Here is a 15,034-nt window from a genome sequence, read left to right on the forward strand (position 1 = left end):
AGTTGGTGACAGCACTTGGAAATCTAAACGCCTCTTAATTTGAAAAGAATCCTCAAGATTAAGTGCGGGCCAAGATGATTGTGGGTTAGAACTTGGTCTTGGTGATACTTTTATGGGATGCTGAGGATTTCTGGTCCCTAGCTCCTCTTTTATGATGTGATGAGTAATTTCATACTCATGGTCGCTGCCAGACAAAGAACCAGAAGTTGGTGAAGGTGCATCGATGTTTAGACGCCTTTTAATTCGGAAAGAGTTTTCAAGATCAAGTGAGGGCCATGGAGACTGTGGGCCATAAATTGGTGATGGTGACTCTGTAATGGGATAACTGGTTATTTTTGTGGTCCCTTGCCCCTGTTTTGGGGTATAGTACATTGTTTCATCTTCACTTTCACTGCTGGATGATAAATCTGAAGGTGGTGATGATGCTTTGAAATCCAAACGTCTCTTAATCTGGAAGGAATCCATAGGATCAAGTGAGGGCCAAGGTACTTCAGGGTCATAACTTTGTGTCGGAGGCACTTTAATGGGGTACCTAATAATGTTTGTGACTCCTTGCTTTTGTTTTGTGGGTTGAAGGGTCATTTCAAGCTCACTGTTGCTGCTAGATGGTGAATCTGAGGGTGGTGACAGTGGTTTGACATGTAGACGCCTCTTTATTCTGAACGTATCCTCAAGACCAATTGAGGGCCATCGTGATTGTGGGTCATAATTTAGTGTTGGATGTGGTTTAATGGGGTACTTAGTTACTTCAAAGGTCACTTGCTCCTTTTTTTGAGGGTAGTACATTGTTTCCTCTTCAGTGTCACTGCTGGACGATGAATCTGAATTTGGTAACAATGCTTTGACGTTTAGACGCCGCTTGATTCTGAAAGCACCATCAAGATCAACAGAGGGCCATGATGCTTGTGGGTCATAACTTGATGTTGTAGGTGTTTTAATTGGGTACTTTGTTACTTTTGTGATTTCGAGCTCCTGCTTTGCAGGTTGATAAGTTGTTTCATGCTCACTATCGCTGCTGAATGATGAGTTAGAAGTTGGTAACAGTGTTTTGATATCTAGACGCCTCTTAATTCGGAAAGGAGCCTCAAGATCAAGTGAAGGCCAAGGTGCTTGTGGGTCATAGCATGGTGTTGGAGGTGCTTTAACGGGGTGCCTTGATACATTTGTGATCACTTGCATCTGCTCTGTGATGGGATAAGTAATTTCATCTTCACTGAATGATGACGTTGGTAATGGTGCTTTGATGTTCAGATATCTCTTAATTCGGAACGAATCCTCAAGATCAACAGAGTGCCAAGGAACATTTGGGTCACAACTTGGTGTTGGTGACACTTCGGTGGTGTACCTAGTTACTTTAGTGGTAACTTGCTCCTGTTTTGTGACATGATGAATTGTTTCATGCTCACTGTCACTGCTGAATGAAGAACCTGAAGTTGGTGAAGGTGCTTTGACGTTTAGACGCCTCCTAATTCTGAAATAATTCTCTAGATTAATTGAGGGCCAAAATATTTGTGGATCATTGGTCATTTCATCTTCACTGCCGCTGTTGGGTGAGGTATTTAAGTTTAGTGATTTGACATCTAAACGCCTATTGACTCTGAAAGCATCTTCAAGATTAACAGAGGGCCATGGTGCATGTGGATCACAAATTGATGTTGGTGATGTTTCAGTGCAGTACTTGTCTCGTTGCTCCTGTTTTATGTGAGGAGTTGTTTCATGCTCACTCTCGCTGTTGGATGATGAATCTGAAGGTGCTTTGACGTTTAGACGCCTCTTGATTCTGAAACCATCCTCCAGATCAATTGAGGGCCAAGATGAATGTGGGTAATAACTTTGTGTTGAGGGGGCTTTAACGGGTTTCGTAATGTAATTAGTCATTTCATCATCACTGTCGCTGTCGGATGATGCGTCTAAAGTTGATGTTGCTTTGACATCGAGTCTCCTCTTGATTCTGAAAGAATCCTCAAGATCAATTGAAGGCCAGGGTGCATGTGGGTCATAATTATGTGTTGGTGATGCTTTAGAGGAGTACCTAGTTAATTTAGTGGCTCCCTGTTCATGTTTTGTGATGTGATGAATTGTTTCATGCTCACTGTCGCTACTGGGCAATGAATCCGAAGGTGGTGGAGGTGCTTTGATGTTGAGACGCCTCTTGATTTTGAAAGAATCCTCGAGATCAATTGAAGGCCAAATTGCATGTGGGTCATAATTTGGTGTTGGTGATTCTTTAGAGGAGTACCTAGTTACTTCAGTGGATCCTTGCTCATGTTTTGTGATGTGATGAATTGTTTCATGCTCACTGTCGCTACTGGGCAATGAATCCGAAGGTGGTGGAGGTGCTTTGATGTTGAGACGCCTCTTGATTTTAAAAGAATCCTCGAGATCAATTGAAGGCCAAATTGCATGTGGGTCATAATTTGGTGTTGGTGATTCTTTAGAGGAGTACCTAGTTACTTCAGTGGATCCTTGCTCATGTTTTGTGATGTGATGAATTGTTTCATGCTCACTGTCGCTGCTGAGCGATGAATCTGAAGGTGGTGGAGGTGCTTTGACGTTGAGACGCCTCTTGATTCTGAAAGAATCCTCCAGATCAATTGAAGGCCAAGTTGCATGTGGGTCATAATTTGGTGTTGGAGGTACTCTAATGGGGTATCTAGGTACTTTAGTGGCTCCTTGCTCATGTTTTGTGATGTGATGAATTGTTTCATGCTCACTGTCGCTGCTGAGTGATGAATCTGAAGGTGGTAGAGGTGCTTTGACGTTGAGACGCCTCTTGATTCTGAAAGAATCCTCGAGATCAATTGAAGGCCAAGTTGCATGTGGGTCATAATTTGGTGTTGGAGGTACTCTAATGGGGTATCTAGGTACTTTAGTGGCTCCTTGCTCATGTTTTGTGATGTAATTAATTGTTTCATGCTCACTGTCGCTGCTGAGCGATGAATCTGAAGGTGGTGGAGGTGCTTTGACGTTGAGACGCCTCTTGATTCTGAAAGAATCCTCGAGATCAATTGAAGGCCAAGTTGCATGTGGGTCATAATTTGGTGTTATAGGTACTCTAATGGGGTACCTAGGTACTTTAGTGGCTCCTTGCTCATGTTTTGTGATGTGATGAATTGTTTCATGCTCACTGTCGCTGCTGAGCGATGAATCTGAAGGTGGTGGAGGTGCTTTGACGTTGAGACGCCTCTTGATTCTGAAAGAATCCTCGAGATCAATTGAAGGCCAAGTTGCATGTGGGTCATAATTTGGTGTTATAGGTACTCTAATGGGGTACCTAGGTACTTTAGTGGCTCCTTGCTCATGTTTTGTGATGTGATGAATTGTTTCATGCTCACTGTCGCTGCTGAGCGATGAATCTGAAGGTGGTGGAGGTGCTTTGACGTTGAGACGCCTCTTGATTCTGAAAGAATCCTCGAGATCAATTGAAGGCCAAGTTGCATGTGGGTCATAATTTGGTGTTGGAGGTACTCTAATGGGGTACCTAGGTACTTTAGTGGCTCCTTCCTCATGTTTTGTGATGTGATGAATTGTTTCATGCTCACTGTCGCTGCTGAGCGATGAATCTGAAGGTGGTGGAGGTGCTTTGACGTTGAGACGCCTCTTGATTCTGAAAGAATCCTCGAGATCAATTGAAGGCCAAGTTGCATGTGGGTCATAATTTGGTGTTGGAGGTACTCTAATGGGGTATCTAGGTACTTTAGTGGCTCCTTGCTCATGTTTTGTGATGTGATGAATTGTTTCATGCTCAATGTCGCTGCTGAGCGATGAATCTGAAGGTGGTAGAGGTGCTTTGACGTTGAGACGCCTCTTGATTCTGAAAGAATCCTCGAGATCAATTGAAGGCCAAGTTGCATGTGGGTCATAATTTGGTGTTGGAGGTACTCTAATGGGGTACCTCGGTACTTTAGTGGCTCCTTGCTCATGTTTTGTGATGTGATGAATTGTTTCATGCTCACTGTCGCTGCTGAGCGATGAATCTGAAGGTGGTGGAGGTGCTTTGACGTTGAGACGCCTCTTGATTCTGAAAGAATCCTCAAGATCAATTGAGGGCCAGGGTGATTTTGGGTCATAACTTAGTGTTCGAGTGGCTTTATTTGGGTCCCCAGTTACTTTTAGCGTCTCTTGCTCCTGTTTTTGAATGTAGTACATTGTTTCATTTTCACTTTTACTGCTGGACATTGAACCTGAAGGTGGTGACAGAAGTTTGACATCCAGACGCCTCTTAATTCTGAACGAATCCTCAAGATCAATTGAGGGCCAACGTGATTGTGGGTCATAACTTAGTGTTGGAGGTTGTTTAATGGGGTAACTAATTACTTCAATGGTCCCTTGCTCCTGTTTTTGAGTGTAGTACATTGTTTCATTCTCACTGTCAATGCTGGACATTGAATCTGAAGTTGGTGACAGTGGTTTTACATCCAGACGCGTCTTAATTCTCAGAGAATCCTCAAGATCAATGGAGGGCCAGGTTGCTTGCGGGTCATATCTTGGTGATGCTTTAGATGGAGGTTGTACCATGCTAACCCTTGTTACCTCCTCACTGTCACTACCCGAGGAGGAATCAGGAAGAGTTGACTTTACATTTAAATGCCTTTCAATGCGAGGAATCTGCTGAAGGTCGATGGTAGGCCACCTTGTGTCTGTCTCCTGGCGTACTTCTTGATCTTGAAGCCCTGCTCTGTCAACCTTTTGTGATACCTCTGCGAGGCGTATTGATCCGTCCTCAGAGTCGGTGCCAGATGAGGAATCTGATGTTGGTGAGGGTGCTTTGATATCCAAACGTCTCTGGACTGAGATGGTATGCTCAAGATCAAGTGCTGGCCACTGTGTTTGTGAATCAAGTCTTTGTGGTACTGTAACTGGATGCCTTGTTTCTTCTTCTTCACTGTCACTGCTGGAGAAATAAGTTGAAGGTGTGACTCCTGCCGTGACCACCATCCCTGTCCCGAGCTTCTCCCTGAAGCTTGTGGTTTGACCATCAGCTTCACACATTTTGATATCCATACGTCTCTGAACGCGCATTGAGTGGTCAAGATTGACTGCAGGCCACCAAAGTTCTGTGTCCTCATCCAGGGTAGGTTCATATCCACTTGCAGACGTCAAACTAGCAAGTGTGTCAGAGACCTTGGTTTTAACATTGCTCCTTCTCACCTCCTCCTCTTCCTGGGGATCTGGGTTGACGGTGTATTGCGACGGTTCGTCTTCGCTCATGTATGAACTGGAGCTGGATGAGGCCTTCCTGTTCAGTCTTGGCATAATTTGTCTGGTGTAGTTAAAAGAACCCATGCGGCTGCTGGTTCTCGGCGATGTGCTGCGGACAGAGTCACTGAAGTCAAACTGTTCTTCGTCATCTTCTGGTTCCGCTGCTAACATTTGGCCATTGTTTGGATCGGTTATCCAATTTGGAATGGGCTCAGAAGAAAATCCTGAAATGTTATTCATTGAACTTTGAGGTAACTCTTTTGAGTTGTGCTGAACAGTGTCCACTTCTTTTCGGTCCTTGTCAGAAAGTGAGGAATCAGACAAACTTCTACTCCTCTTGAGGTTTTGCTCCAAAAAAACTGTTGTATCCCCTGAAGGCCTTCTCTCCAGACTTTTCTCACTTCCTGAATCTCCATCTGCGACCGTTTCACATTCAACGTTTTCTTTTGTTTCACGTTCCGTGTCGTAATATTTAACATCGTTTTCTTTCCTGAAGTCCACTGCGCTGAACGTGACTCGCCTTTCTCTGTGAGGCCGCAACTCTTCTGGGTCCTCGCCTTCCAAGTAGGCCTCGTTGTCATATTGTCTCTCCTCTGCTGACGAGATTGAGTTGGATGTTTTCTTCCTGGTGATCCTCTTCCAGAGCATGTCGATGCAAGGTCTTAGGAGAACTCCCAAGATGAAGGCGACCAGAAAGGTGATGAACACAGACAAACACACGGCTAACGTCAAGTCGGATTGTGTCACACTTTGGCGTCTTTCTCCAGCTGCGATTCTTTCAGGCACACTTCGAACTTTTCTGCTAGTTTGTGCAAAATGGAGGTGAAAGACAGACACCACCTGGTTGTCCTTGGACAAACACACATAAAGACCAGTGTTTTTCTCTGTGATAGCACTGACGAGGAGACCAGAGTGAGGTTGGTTCGCAGGTGCCAAACCATCGGGTGTCCACCATAATACACCTAGGAATAAGACACATGTAGTTTATTTGGTTTAAGATGGTGCAGAGGATTTATTTAGTAGTTACCTTTTGTGGCACAGGACAACAGAACCTGGGAACCCCTGTGGACCGTCACATCATTGTGGAGCTTTGGTTCTTTTTCAGCACTCCAACAGTTCAGATCGTCGTCCTCCAGGTGTAGAACGTCCGCACCGGCGAGATTGGGCGGAGAAGTGCAAACCAAATCCGAGGAATGTGAGCCTCTACTCTTTCCTAAAGCCATCCATCTTCTTATGCTATGCATGCTGCAGTCACAATGCCAACTGTTTCCAGTCAGGTGAACGTCCGCCCCAATGATGTGTAGAGAGAGGTAGATTGAAGGGTGGATGCTGGTCAACATGTTGAAGCTCACGTCGAGGATCTGCCATGAGACAAATTTTGGTGAGCGCCCAGCTTTAAAGCGGAAGTCAACCCAAACATATTTTTTTCAAGAATATGTTCCCAGCAGGCCCACTAGTTGAAACACGGCATTCTGATTCATTTTGCGTTTGTGGAATATAAGTTAAGCAGCAAAATGCACTTGTTTTTAGTCATCTCTGGGGGAGGCCATTTTGTCTTCTGTGGACTGAAAATGACATCACAACTACTCACAACGACCAATCACGGCTGACCCGTTTTCTGAATCTGAGCCGCGATTTGTCGTTGTGAGTAGTTGTGATGTCATTTTCAGTCCACAGAAGACAAAATGGCCGCCCCCAGAGATGGCTAAAAACGAGTGGATTAACCCATATTCCACAAAGGCGATATTTATCCGAATGCCCTGTTTCAACTAGTGGGTTTGGATAAAGATAAGATAAGAAGATAAGAATGCCTTTATTGATCCCACAGTGGGGAAATTTTCATTGTTACAGTAGCAAAGATATAGGTCACACAGGGGCGGCGGCATAATGTGGCCATTAATGTATAACATTGACGGCAAACATTTTGGATCAAACCTATGTAGATATACGCAGTAACATGTGTATATACACATGTATATACACACCAACCTACATCTACATAAAAAATATGAGGAACACTCATTTCGGCCTGTACATAGTACAGAGGAAAAAATACTCTAAGTAAGTGACAGTGCTGCAGTGCTGTAGTGAAATGTAAGGAACAGCATTGGATAAAAATAAAACTAGACTAACAGTAGTGGGGAATGTTGAGTATTGCACAGTATTACAGTAGTGGGGAATATTGGGTATTGCACATATTCTTGAAAAAAAAATGTTTGCGTTGACTTCCGCTTTAAGCATTTATTAATTATTGTCAGCAGCACAAGATCCAATAGGTCTTTGAATGAGATCTGATTCAAGATAATACTACTGATACCATTGCAGTATTGTATTATGTTTTTATTTACCTTGAGCTGGTGTAAATGTCGGAAGGCGTGCGGGTGTAGGCTGCTGATGAGGTTGCGTTGGAGGTGAAGCTCCCTCAGCTCACGCAAGTTGTCCAATTCCCCTAGCTGGATGGTGGCGATGCTGTTGAAGGACAGGTGCAGGACCTCCAAGGCCTCCAGAGCACTCAAGCCTTTCGAGCATGGCACACCGTAAAGAAAATAACCATCCAATTACCATTAGGAGTAACGCCGCAAACGTACTGTATTTTGCTTTTTTCTTTTGATTTTTTCTTTTGGTGAGTGCCGGTACATAAGTGTAGCAGTGATGATCACCACTGAGCAGAAAACAATTTGTGGCTAGGTAGGAAAACTCATCATGTGAAGAGACTCACCTCCCCAACATCCTCCCTCTGCACATCTGCCATGTTTGAAAGTTGATGGTGAGTAGGACATAATTTACATGTTGTTGTTTTTTTAACCTCCATTTAAAGTATTTTGGACAGTGTACAATTCGTTAGTATTTTTCTTTTAACCGCCAGTAGTAAAACAACTTTGTGTTCCCTTGTATTTCCTCACCAAGTACTATTTTTTATACTTAACCCATTTTTTTTTTAAACATCATATCCCTATTCATATTTTTACACCTAAACCTACTTTTAAAACTAAACCTCTGGCCCCCCTTTTGTTTTTTTACACCCAACCCCTGACCCCCCCCTCTTTAAAAAAAAAACAAAAAAACGAATGAACCAGACAACATCAAAACAGCCCCATTGGTGTTCCAGTTTTTATTCGAATTGATTTTAAAATTTTACAAATTACTTTTGGGCCTGGCTCAAAGCTAAGTGAACTTCTAGCCTCTAGTGCTCATGTGAGAGCACCTCGACTTTGGAGCGAACCGCATGAGGAGCTGAGATGGGAAAAATCAGTGCAATCTTTCAAATCACTTAGTAAACTCACTTTTCTTTGCTTGTATATGATGACATCTTCCTCCTAACCTTTTTTTTTTTTTTACATATCAACCTAAATTTGTTGTTTGGCCTTGGGGAAGGACTGTGTTCTCACGAGTGCTGTAATCTTTTGATACAGCATGACCAGATGTACCGAATGAAGCATTTACAACCCGGTGACTCACCCCGTGGTAGTCGTCGTAGTTGATTCCTCTCTACGGATAGCAGCTGCAGGTTAGGGGCCCAAGAGGCGCACCCTCGTCCCAGGACACGCCCGTGGATGCAGAGCGACAGGCGGGCAATGCTGTTGTTGGCCAAGCGTAGACTGTGGAGATGGGGAAATGTCCGGCGCGGCAACGTCACCCGTTCTAGGCGGTTGTGAGACACGTCCAGATGGGCCACAGAATGCGGCATTTGTGGCATAGCCCAAAGGCCCGCCAAGGAGCAGTTCAACACGGAAGGCTCGGGACGCGAGCACGATGGCGGACAATCCGGCAAGTGGCAGCGGAGCCCGGAGCCGGCGAGCGACAGCACCAAAACGAACATAACCCGAGCCATCCTAATAATCCACACCAACCATCTACTCGGCACATCTGAAGCGCTTTAAACTTCACGGCTAAAGTCTACTCGAGTACGAACCCGCCCAAAGACGGCATTCAATCATTTACGTGCAGTTAATGCCTCACTGTCTTCCCTTTTTTTTTTCGTCGAGATAAGTGCGTTCCTGACGGCCGAGCCCGCACATTCTATTCCATCATAAAAGGCCGTCATTTTCAAATGCAGCACGCGCACGCCCCGAGACCTTTAACCAAAACAAACGATAAGAGGCAGCAGCATGCTGACACGCCATGTTTTTATTCAAACAAATGACACCACAATGTTGTCAAGCAAATGTTATACAGATTTTTCAATCAATCCTCGTTTAGATTGTACAAAATCCCAAAGTACCTAATACTCACATTTGGTAGTATTAACCCTCCTGCTATGTTTGTTTCTTTAGAACACCAAAAATATTCATGAGTCAATATGCATGTGCTGGCTATGTTAAGTCATTTATTAAAAAAATAATAATCCAAATATATAGTGCATGTAAAAATTCTACACACCCCTTTTTAAAATGCAAGGTTTTTGTGATGTGAGACCAAGACGTGTCATTTCAAACCTTTTTCCTCTATTAATGTGACTCATACTCAACTCAATTGAGAAAAAAAACATCAAGAGGGGAAATAAAATAAACAACAATAATATAACTGGAGATGTGGCTGTATGCAGATTTAACCAATCCCACTCAAATAAATGTTAAATTCAAGTTAGCCTTGCCCTGCCACCATTTTAAGTAACTCTGATTAACCTCAAATAAAGTCCAGATATTCTAGTAGGCTTTTCCAGATATTTTCTTTAAAACCTTAATCTAATTTTTTTACGTCACAAAAATGTGGCATTTGAACAAGGGTGCGTACATTTTTTTTTAATAACAAAAATAAGGTTACCAATAGAATTTCTACTTAAAAAAATAGTTTCCTTGATTAATTTTTTGGCTCCTCAATTTGATCTGCTAAATAATTTATCTGAATTTTTAGAATATAATAAAATACAATCAACAGATTTTAGTATAGTATAATGGATCAAATTACAAATGTGTATTATAAAATACATATAATTAAAAGAACAACAAAAAAGGTCCAGGAGAAATGTTTTATCTGATCCTTCTTTTATATTATTTGCATTTTTTTTAAATTAGAACATATATTTTTAAACCGGGTCAATTTGACCCACAAGTTGATATATTTGAAAAAAAAAAAATGCATTAAAGAAGAAAAGAACAAAAATAAGAAGTTGAACCCGTTTTTTCTATGATGGACCCTGGCTATCATTGGGTTAATGATCCAGTGCTCCTGGGGGCCACTAAAACCTTTCCTCTGTCTCTTCCCCCTCCCCAGGTCACCATCTCCCGGACCCATACGGTGAACCATCATCTAATATTATGTTCACCATTTTGTCACTTAAAGACATCTATTTCTTTACGCTTGCGTGTTCTCCCCTTCTTTTATTGTGCTCCTTTGAACCAGGGGTCATAATAAAGTGGGGACTTTGTCCTATGTTTTTCGCATGATTTTCATTTGAGTTTTTTGTTTTGTTACAATTCTATTGCAGGCTTTACAATTTGTTCATTGCTTTGGCCTGATTGCTGATGCGCACCTGCTGTTTGAGGGAGACACGCAAGCGCGGACTTTTTTTTGGTTTTATATTTGTGATCTGAAGAGAAGGTAAGCTCTCCCTCATATGTTTTTTGGGGTCCTTCATTAGACTTTAGGGGTGGTCCTACAAGGGCTTCACCTAGTTTTTGTTAGTTAGGGCAGCGGTGAATGTCCTATCCTATCGGTATCGGGCGCATACAAACCCGCCAAGTGAGGTCATGAGAAGAGCTAGGGGGTGCGAGTTAGATCAATTTAGGTAGTGAGGGTGGGGGACTCCTGAGAGTCACGTTGGCTCTCAACCTTTGTAATTCTAATTAAAAAATTGAAAACATTTGATTTTACAATGGGTCAATCTGACCCGCAGTATAACAGGAGGGTTAATTGAACAATATCGATGAACCCCATCGTATCTGTGAGAGCCGTGCCCAACATTTGGACGCCAATGTAATGATTGACAGCTTGAGAGCTTTGAGCATGACTTCAGTGCATAAATCCTACTAATCACTTAGTGGTCAGGAAACACATCACACACACACACACACACACACACACACACACGCAGCTGCCGAAAAAGTCCCTGTTCAACCCTCCAGGATATAAATAATAATAAAAATAATACTGGATGGTCAAATGACACACTGCATCTTCCAAACGCTTGTGATCATGTAATCAGTTTTTTTTTTTTGTGTGTGTGTGTGATCGGGAGACAGGCTGGGGTTACAGTCCTTGGTGGGTGTTTCGGCACGGGTTGTCTGAGGTCTGGCAGCCCATGTTGGGATACTTGACCTGCACGCGGAACAGCGTCCCGTCGGCGCACATGCACAGCTTGTAGCGCTCCACTCCCTCGTCGAAGTACACGTCGCCCGCCGAGTTGGGGATGCGCGTGGCGTTGAACATGACCGAGCCGTTCAGCACGATGCTGTTCTCCTGTGAGCAACGACACATCGGCCATGTTTCACATTCTAATACGGAACAGTGACTGTAGTGTGAGAAGTGGAAATTCGTGACCAACGGCGGAGGTTGGAGGTAATCAGGTACAAATACTTTTATCTATTTAAGTAGATTGCCTCAATATCTGTACTTCATTATTCCATTTTTTTTTTACTTTAAATGTCTATATGTCGTGACCGCATGTACTTCTACTTACAGCTCTGAGCTCGATGTCGCCGCCCATTCTGAACTCGACGGTGCGGCCCATGATGTTGACGCCCTCGTTGCCGCGAATGATGGCCTTGCCGTCCCCGCGGATGTTCAGGTCCGACGCGGCATTGCTGGTGATCTGACGGGAGACCAGACGTACAGAGTCGGAACGACTGTAAATGTAACAAGAACTAAAAGTTCCTGAAACTGAAGGTAATACATGGCTTAAAGTGCATATTGCAACACAGAAATGACATCGGAACCAGGAACCTTTTGAGGAACTTTATATGTTTGGGAACTATTCCGAAAACATAGTTGGGTTTTGGTGAGCACTTGTGAATTGCGAAAATCCGTTTGTAATTGCATATAGATGCCACAAGATGGCAGCAAAGCAGTTAGAGGATCATCAACACGATGCTTCTAGCATGTGCGCAAACATGATGAACCCATGTTACATGAACAACTATATTAAATTGCGAAATAATTTACCACAAACCACCTTCACCATAGTATTAGCTAACATACTAGACTAAATAACACACTCGCACAAAGTGACGTGACATCACACGTTATACATGCAAACTTTTTTGGGCCGAAGCTTGCTTGGACGGTTATTGAGAGAGACAATCACCCTTTCTGTGGAGGCCTTCTTGACACTGAGCACCTTGACACCTTTGGGCAGGTGGAACTCATGGTTGTCGTAGTCGGTGCTGAAGAACGTGGTCTGGGTGCGGGGGTCCGTGAAGGATATCCCAGTGTCGCTGACCACCGACGTCTTATCCTTTTCCACACTCAGCTTGGAGGTTCCCTGCTGGAACACTACCTGCAACAAATAACATTTAACATCTGGATCAGGTGCTCTTGAACTTCTTTTTTTTTAACACAAAGTGGCATTAAAAAAATATATAAATGTTTAAAAAAAAAGCTGTTCTTAATGAATAACAGCAAATGTATTGAACTAAAAAGCACAGTTCATTTGTATTTAACTTTCAAGTGTAACTGCACTTACGCAGTAATTCCACTAGAGGGAACCCAGGTGAATTACTGATTTTCTCCTCTGGTGGAGAGTTTCACCCCCTCTTACCGGGTTGTTGTTGCCGACAATGAGCAGGTCTTGGTCCTTACGACCCCCGACAGTGCTTTTGTGCAGTGGGTGAACCACGCCCATGTCGGCCTTCTGCTTGAAGCGCAGCAGACCCGATTCGTGGAACTCCATGCTGTCGCACCCGTTCGGACCGATGCGAATCACCGTCCATATGACCAGAGTGATCTGAATGAAACAACAGCACAGTAGCAGACAGGATGCATTATTAACTGTCAAGTGTAAAAAAAAGTCAATTATTATATTTATTACATTACTTTTTTTTAAAAAGATATTATAATATTGTACAGTGCCATTTTTCATCTTTAGAAAAACATGTTACAAATTTTCGGTGCGTTTATCCGGGGACACTGCATCTTTGTCATTGCCGTACTCACAATGAGGTTAATCAAAGCGAGGAGGAAGAGGAGCACGATGACACACACGGCCATGTTGCCCTTGCGCCCGCGAAGACCCGTCTTGTGCAGACGCTCCTCCTCGATGGGCACGTAGCCCGCCTTGAAGTTGCTGTTGTGCTCCTTGTTGGCGCCGCGTCTCTCGATGGCCTTCTCCCGCATGGACTTCTTCACCGGCCCATTGGCGCTCTCCTGGAGAAAAGTTAACCGCGCAAGATGTTGTGAAAGATCATGTGATGCAACCTAGCATTTTCAATGGCCATAAACATCTGTGCTGCTGCGTTGCCGTTCACTTGCAGGTCGATATTTGGAATCGCAGCCAAATTGGATACTGACTAATGAAAAACTAGTTGCAGAACCACATTTCATCATGCAAAAACAATTGAGAATTTGTACACTAGTTTGTCCTTATTAGTAAGACAATTCAGCGTGCTAAAAGTACAACCGTGTGTTACAAGAAGTGTTTTTTCCACTACTGCCATGACAAACAGCTAAATGGAAAGCCGTTAGAGCATTATTGACTATCCTTGATATTTAAGTTGTTTGAGCATATATTCAATAACCATTATCCATCATAAGTGGGCCAAAAGTGGCGCTAGTCGTGGGAAAAAAACGTTACTAATAAGACACTATCATTCTACTAGTGAGCTGAAACGTCTCACTAGTGAGGACAACAAGCATACTAGGACATGGACATTAGGAACATCACAGACGTGTGCGGCCACACTGGGCAACATTTCTTGGAGGGGGGGCTACAACGCATCCGAAAAAAAGGTCGGACCGCCACTGATCTGTGGGATATGAATTTCTAATTTAGACCTAAGTGAACCTCTTCTCTTTACATTGACAATGGCCCTTTTAAACAGTCACACCACTTAATAAATGCAACAGTTCTGTTTAAATTTTCGTTGCACTGGAATGTGTCTTCTGCGAGACAGCCTGACTGCATGTGTGGCCATGGCTAAAAATACACCGTTCCCAATTTAGCATCAAAACAGACCTAGTAAAACGTTACCTATCGGCGCTCTTCGGCGTTAGTTCGTCGTCAGGCAAGCCTGGTAAATGTCACATTCCCTCCGCATTTTACATGCAATATAGCCTTTATTAAACAATTACGATACGGGAGGCCAGTGTTTATTACGATGAATAGACAGCGTGCTTGGCTTTTAAACACGAAGCGCTTAGGTGCAGACCACACACGAGCGTAATCGTCCCCTTAGTACACTCAAAATTGTGTCAGATAAGGAGAAAATAAGAATAAATTGAGAATATAACGGACCTGCTCGGACGCCATGTTGAGCCTCCCTCTCTCTCTTACCCGAATGTAGGAAAGGAACGGACCACTTTCCACGGCCTTGATGTTCTTCTTGTCGAAACTTATCGTGGTTTTGTCAGGTGCAAGCCATATTAAATATTGTATCGCTTTAAAACAAAGTACAGGAACATTGTAATATTTGTCGTGTCGACGAGGAGGTTTCAAAAAATGTGGACTTTCGTTTCTGTAGATGGTACGTTCCGATGCAACTAGCCAATGGCGGCAGGATACCAAAAATAGCAAACCACATTTTATAGACGTTCATATTTTCCAAAACCGGGAGAAGAAACTAGACCCTATTTTCGTTTTATAAAGTAATGTTGTTATATTATTGTTTTTACAGTTTTACATAATACTTAGTTTTGTAGCTCTTCAAATCTTTGAATAATTATTAAGCTAATTTTAAAC

General features: G+C 43.2%; 4 protein-coding genes across 4 annotated transcripts; all 4 read right to left on the reverse strand.

The window, feature by feature from the left end:
* Positions 1 to 262: 262 nt before the first annotated feature.
* On the reverse strand, positions 263 to 1,179 carry LOC147138781 (uncharacterized). The gene is made up of 2 exons (XM_086047589.1): positions 371 to 1,179; positions 263 to 311 (listed from the first exon to the last, which is right to left on the reverse strand). The coding sequence occupies exons 1-2, from the start codon at positions 1,177 to 1,179 to the stop codon at positions 263 to 265; spliced, it is 858 nt and encodes a 285-aa protein (XP_085903715.1).
* A 229-nt stretch (positions 1,180 to 1,408) lies between these two features.
* Positions 1,409 to 4,149, reverse strand: LOC147138782 (uncharacterized). Its single transcript, XM_086047590.1, has 2 exons — positions 2,033 to 4,149; positions 1,409 to 1,427 (listed from the first exon to the last, which is right to left on the reverse strand). Exons 1-2 carry the CDS (start codon positions 4,147 to 4,149, stop codon positions 1,409 to 1,411), a joined length of 2,136 nt encoding a protein of 711 aa, XP_085903716.1.
* Positions 4,150 to 4,583: 434 nt separating this feature from the next.
* On the reverse strand, positions 4,584 to 9,049 carry lrrc66 (leucine rich repeat containing 66). The gene is made up of 5 exons (XM_086047591.1): positions 8,662 to 9,049; positions 7,551 to 7,720; positions 6,230 to 6,563; positions 5,152 to 6,164; positions 4,584 to 4,982 (listed from the first exon to the last, which is right to left on the reverse strand). Exons 1-5 carry the CDS (start codon positions 9,032 to 9,034, stop codon positions 4,584 to 4,586), a joined length of 2,289 nt encoding a protein of 762 aa, XP_085903717.1. The 5' UTR covers positions 9,035 to 9,049.
* Positions 9,050 to 9,310: 261 nt separating this feature from the next.
* sgcb (sarcoglycan, beta (dystrophin-associated glycoprotein)) lies at positions 9,311 to 14,785 on the reverse strand. The gene is made up of 6 exons (XM_086048390.1): positions 14,591 to 14,785; positions 13,294 to 13,503; positions 12,899 to 13,084; positions 12,446 to 12,637; positions 11,822 to 11,953; positions 9,311 to 11,601 (listed from the first exon to the last, which is right to left on the reverse strand). Exons 1-6 carry the CDS (start codon positions 14,603 to 14,605, stop codon positions 11,392 to 11,394), a joined length of 945 nt encoding a protein of 314 aa, XP_085904516.1. The 5' UTR covers positions 14,606 to 14,785; the 3' UTR covers positions 9,311 to 11,391.
* Between the last annotated feature and the right edge of the window lie 249 nt (positions 14,786 to 15,034).

This window comes from Filicampus tigris, chromosome 12, assembly GCF_054856515.1.
Source record: "Filicampus tigris isolate MCC_2025a chromosome 12, RoL_Ftig_1.0, whole genome shotgun sequence".
Classification (NCBI taxonomy): domain Eukaryota; kingdom Metazoa; phylum Chordata; class Actinopteri; order Syngnathiformes; family Syngnathidae; genus Filicampus; species Filicampus tigris.

Coding starts and splice junctions, on each gene's coding strand:
- LOC147138782 (XM_086047590.1), bottom strand. CDS start 4,149: ATGTACTACATTCAAAAACAGGAGCAAGAGACGCTAAAAGTAACTGGG.
- lrrc66 (XM_086047591.1), bottom strand. CDS start 9,034: ATGGCTCGGGTTATGTTCGTTTTGGTGCTGTCGCTCGCCGGCTCCGGG. Junction 6,165..6,229: donor GTTGTCCTGTGCCACAAAAG/GTAACTACTAAA, acceptor TCTTATTCCTAG/GTGTATTATGGTGGACACCC. Junction 4,983..5,151: donor ATCCCCAGGAAGAGGAGGAG/GTGAGAAGGAGC, acceptor AAATGTGTGAAG/CTGATGGTCAAACCACAAGC.
- sgcb (XM_086048390.1), bottom strand. Junction 12,638..12,898: donor TTGTCGGCAACAACAACCCG/GTAAGAGGGGGT, acceptor TATTTGTTGCAG/GTAGTGTTCCAGCAGGGAAC. Junction 11,954..12,445: donor AGAAGGCCTCCACAGAAAGG/GTGATTGTCTCT, acceptor GTCTCCCGTCAG/ATCACCAGCAATGCCGCGTC.
- LOC147138781 (XM_086047589.1), bottom strand. CDS start 1,179: ATGCAAGTGATCACAAATGTATCAAGGCACCCCGTTAAAGCACCTCCA. Junction 312..370: donor GAAAGTGAAGATGAAACAAT/GTACTATACCCC, acceptor ATCCCATTACAG/AGTCACCATCACCAATTTAT.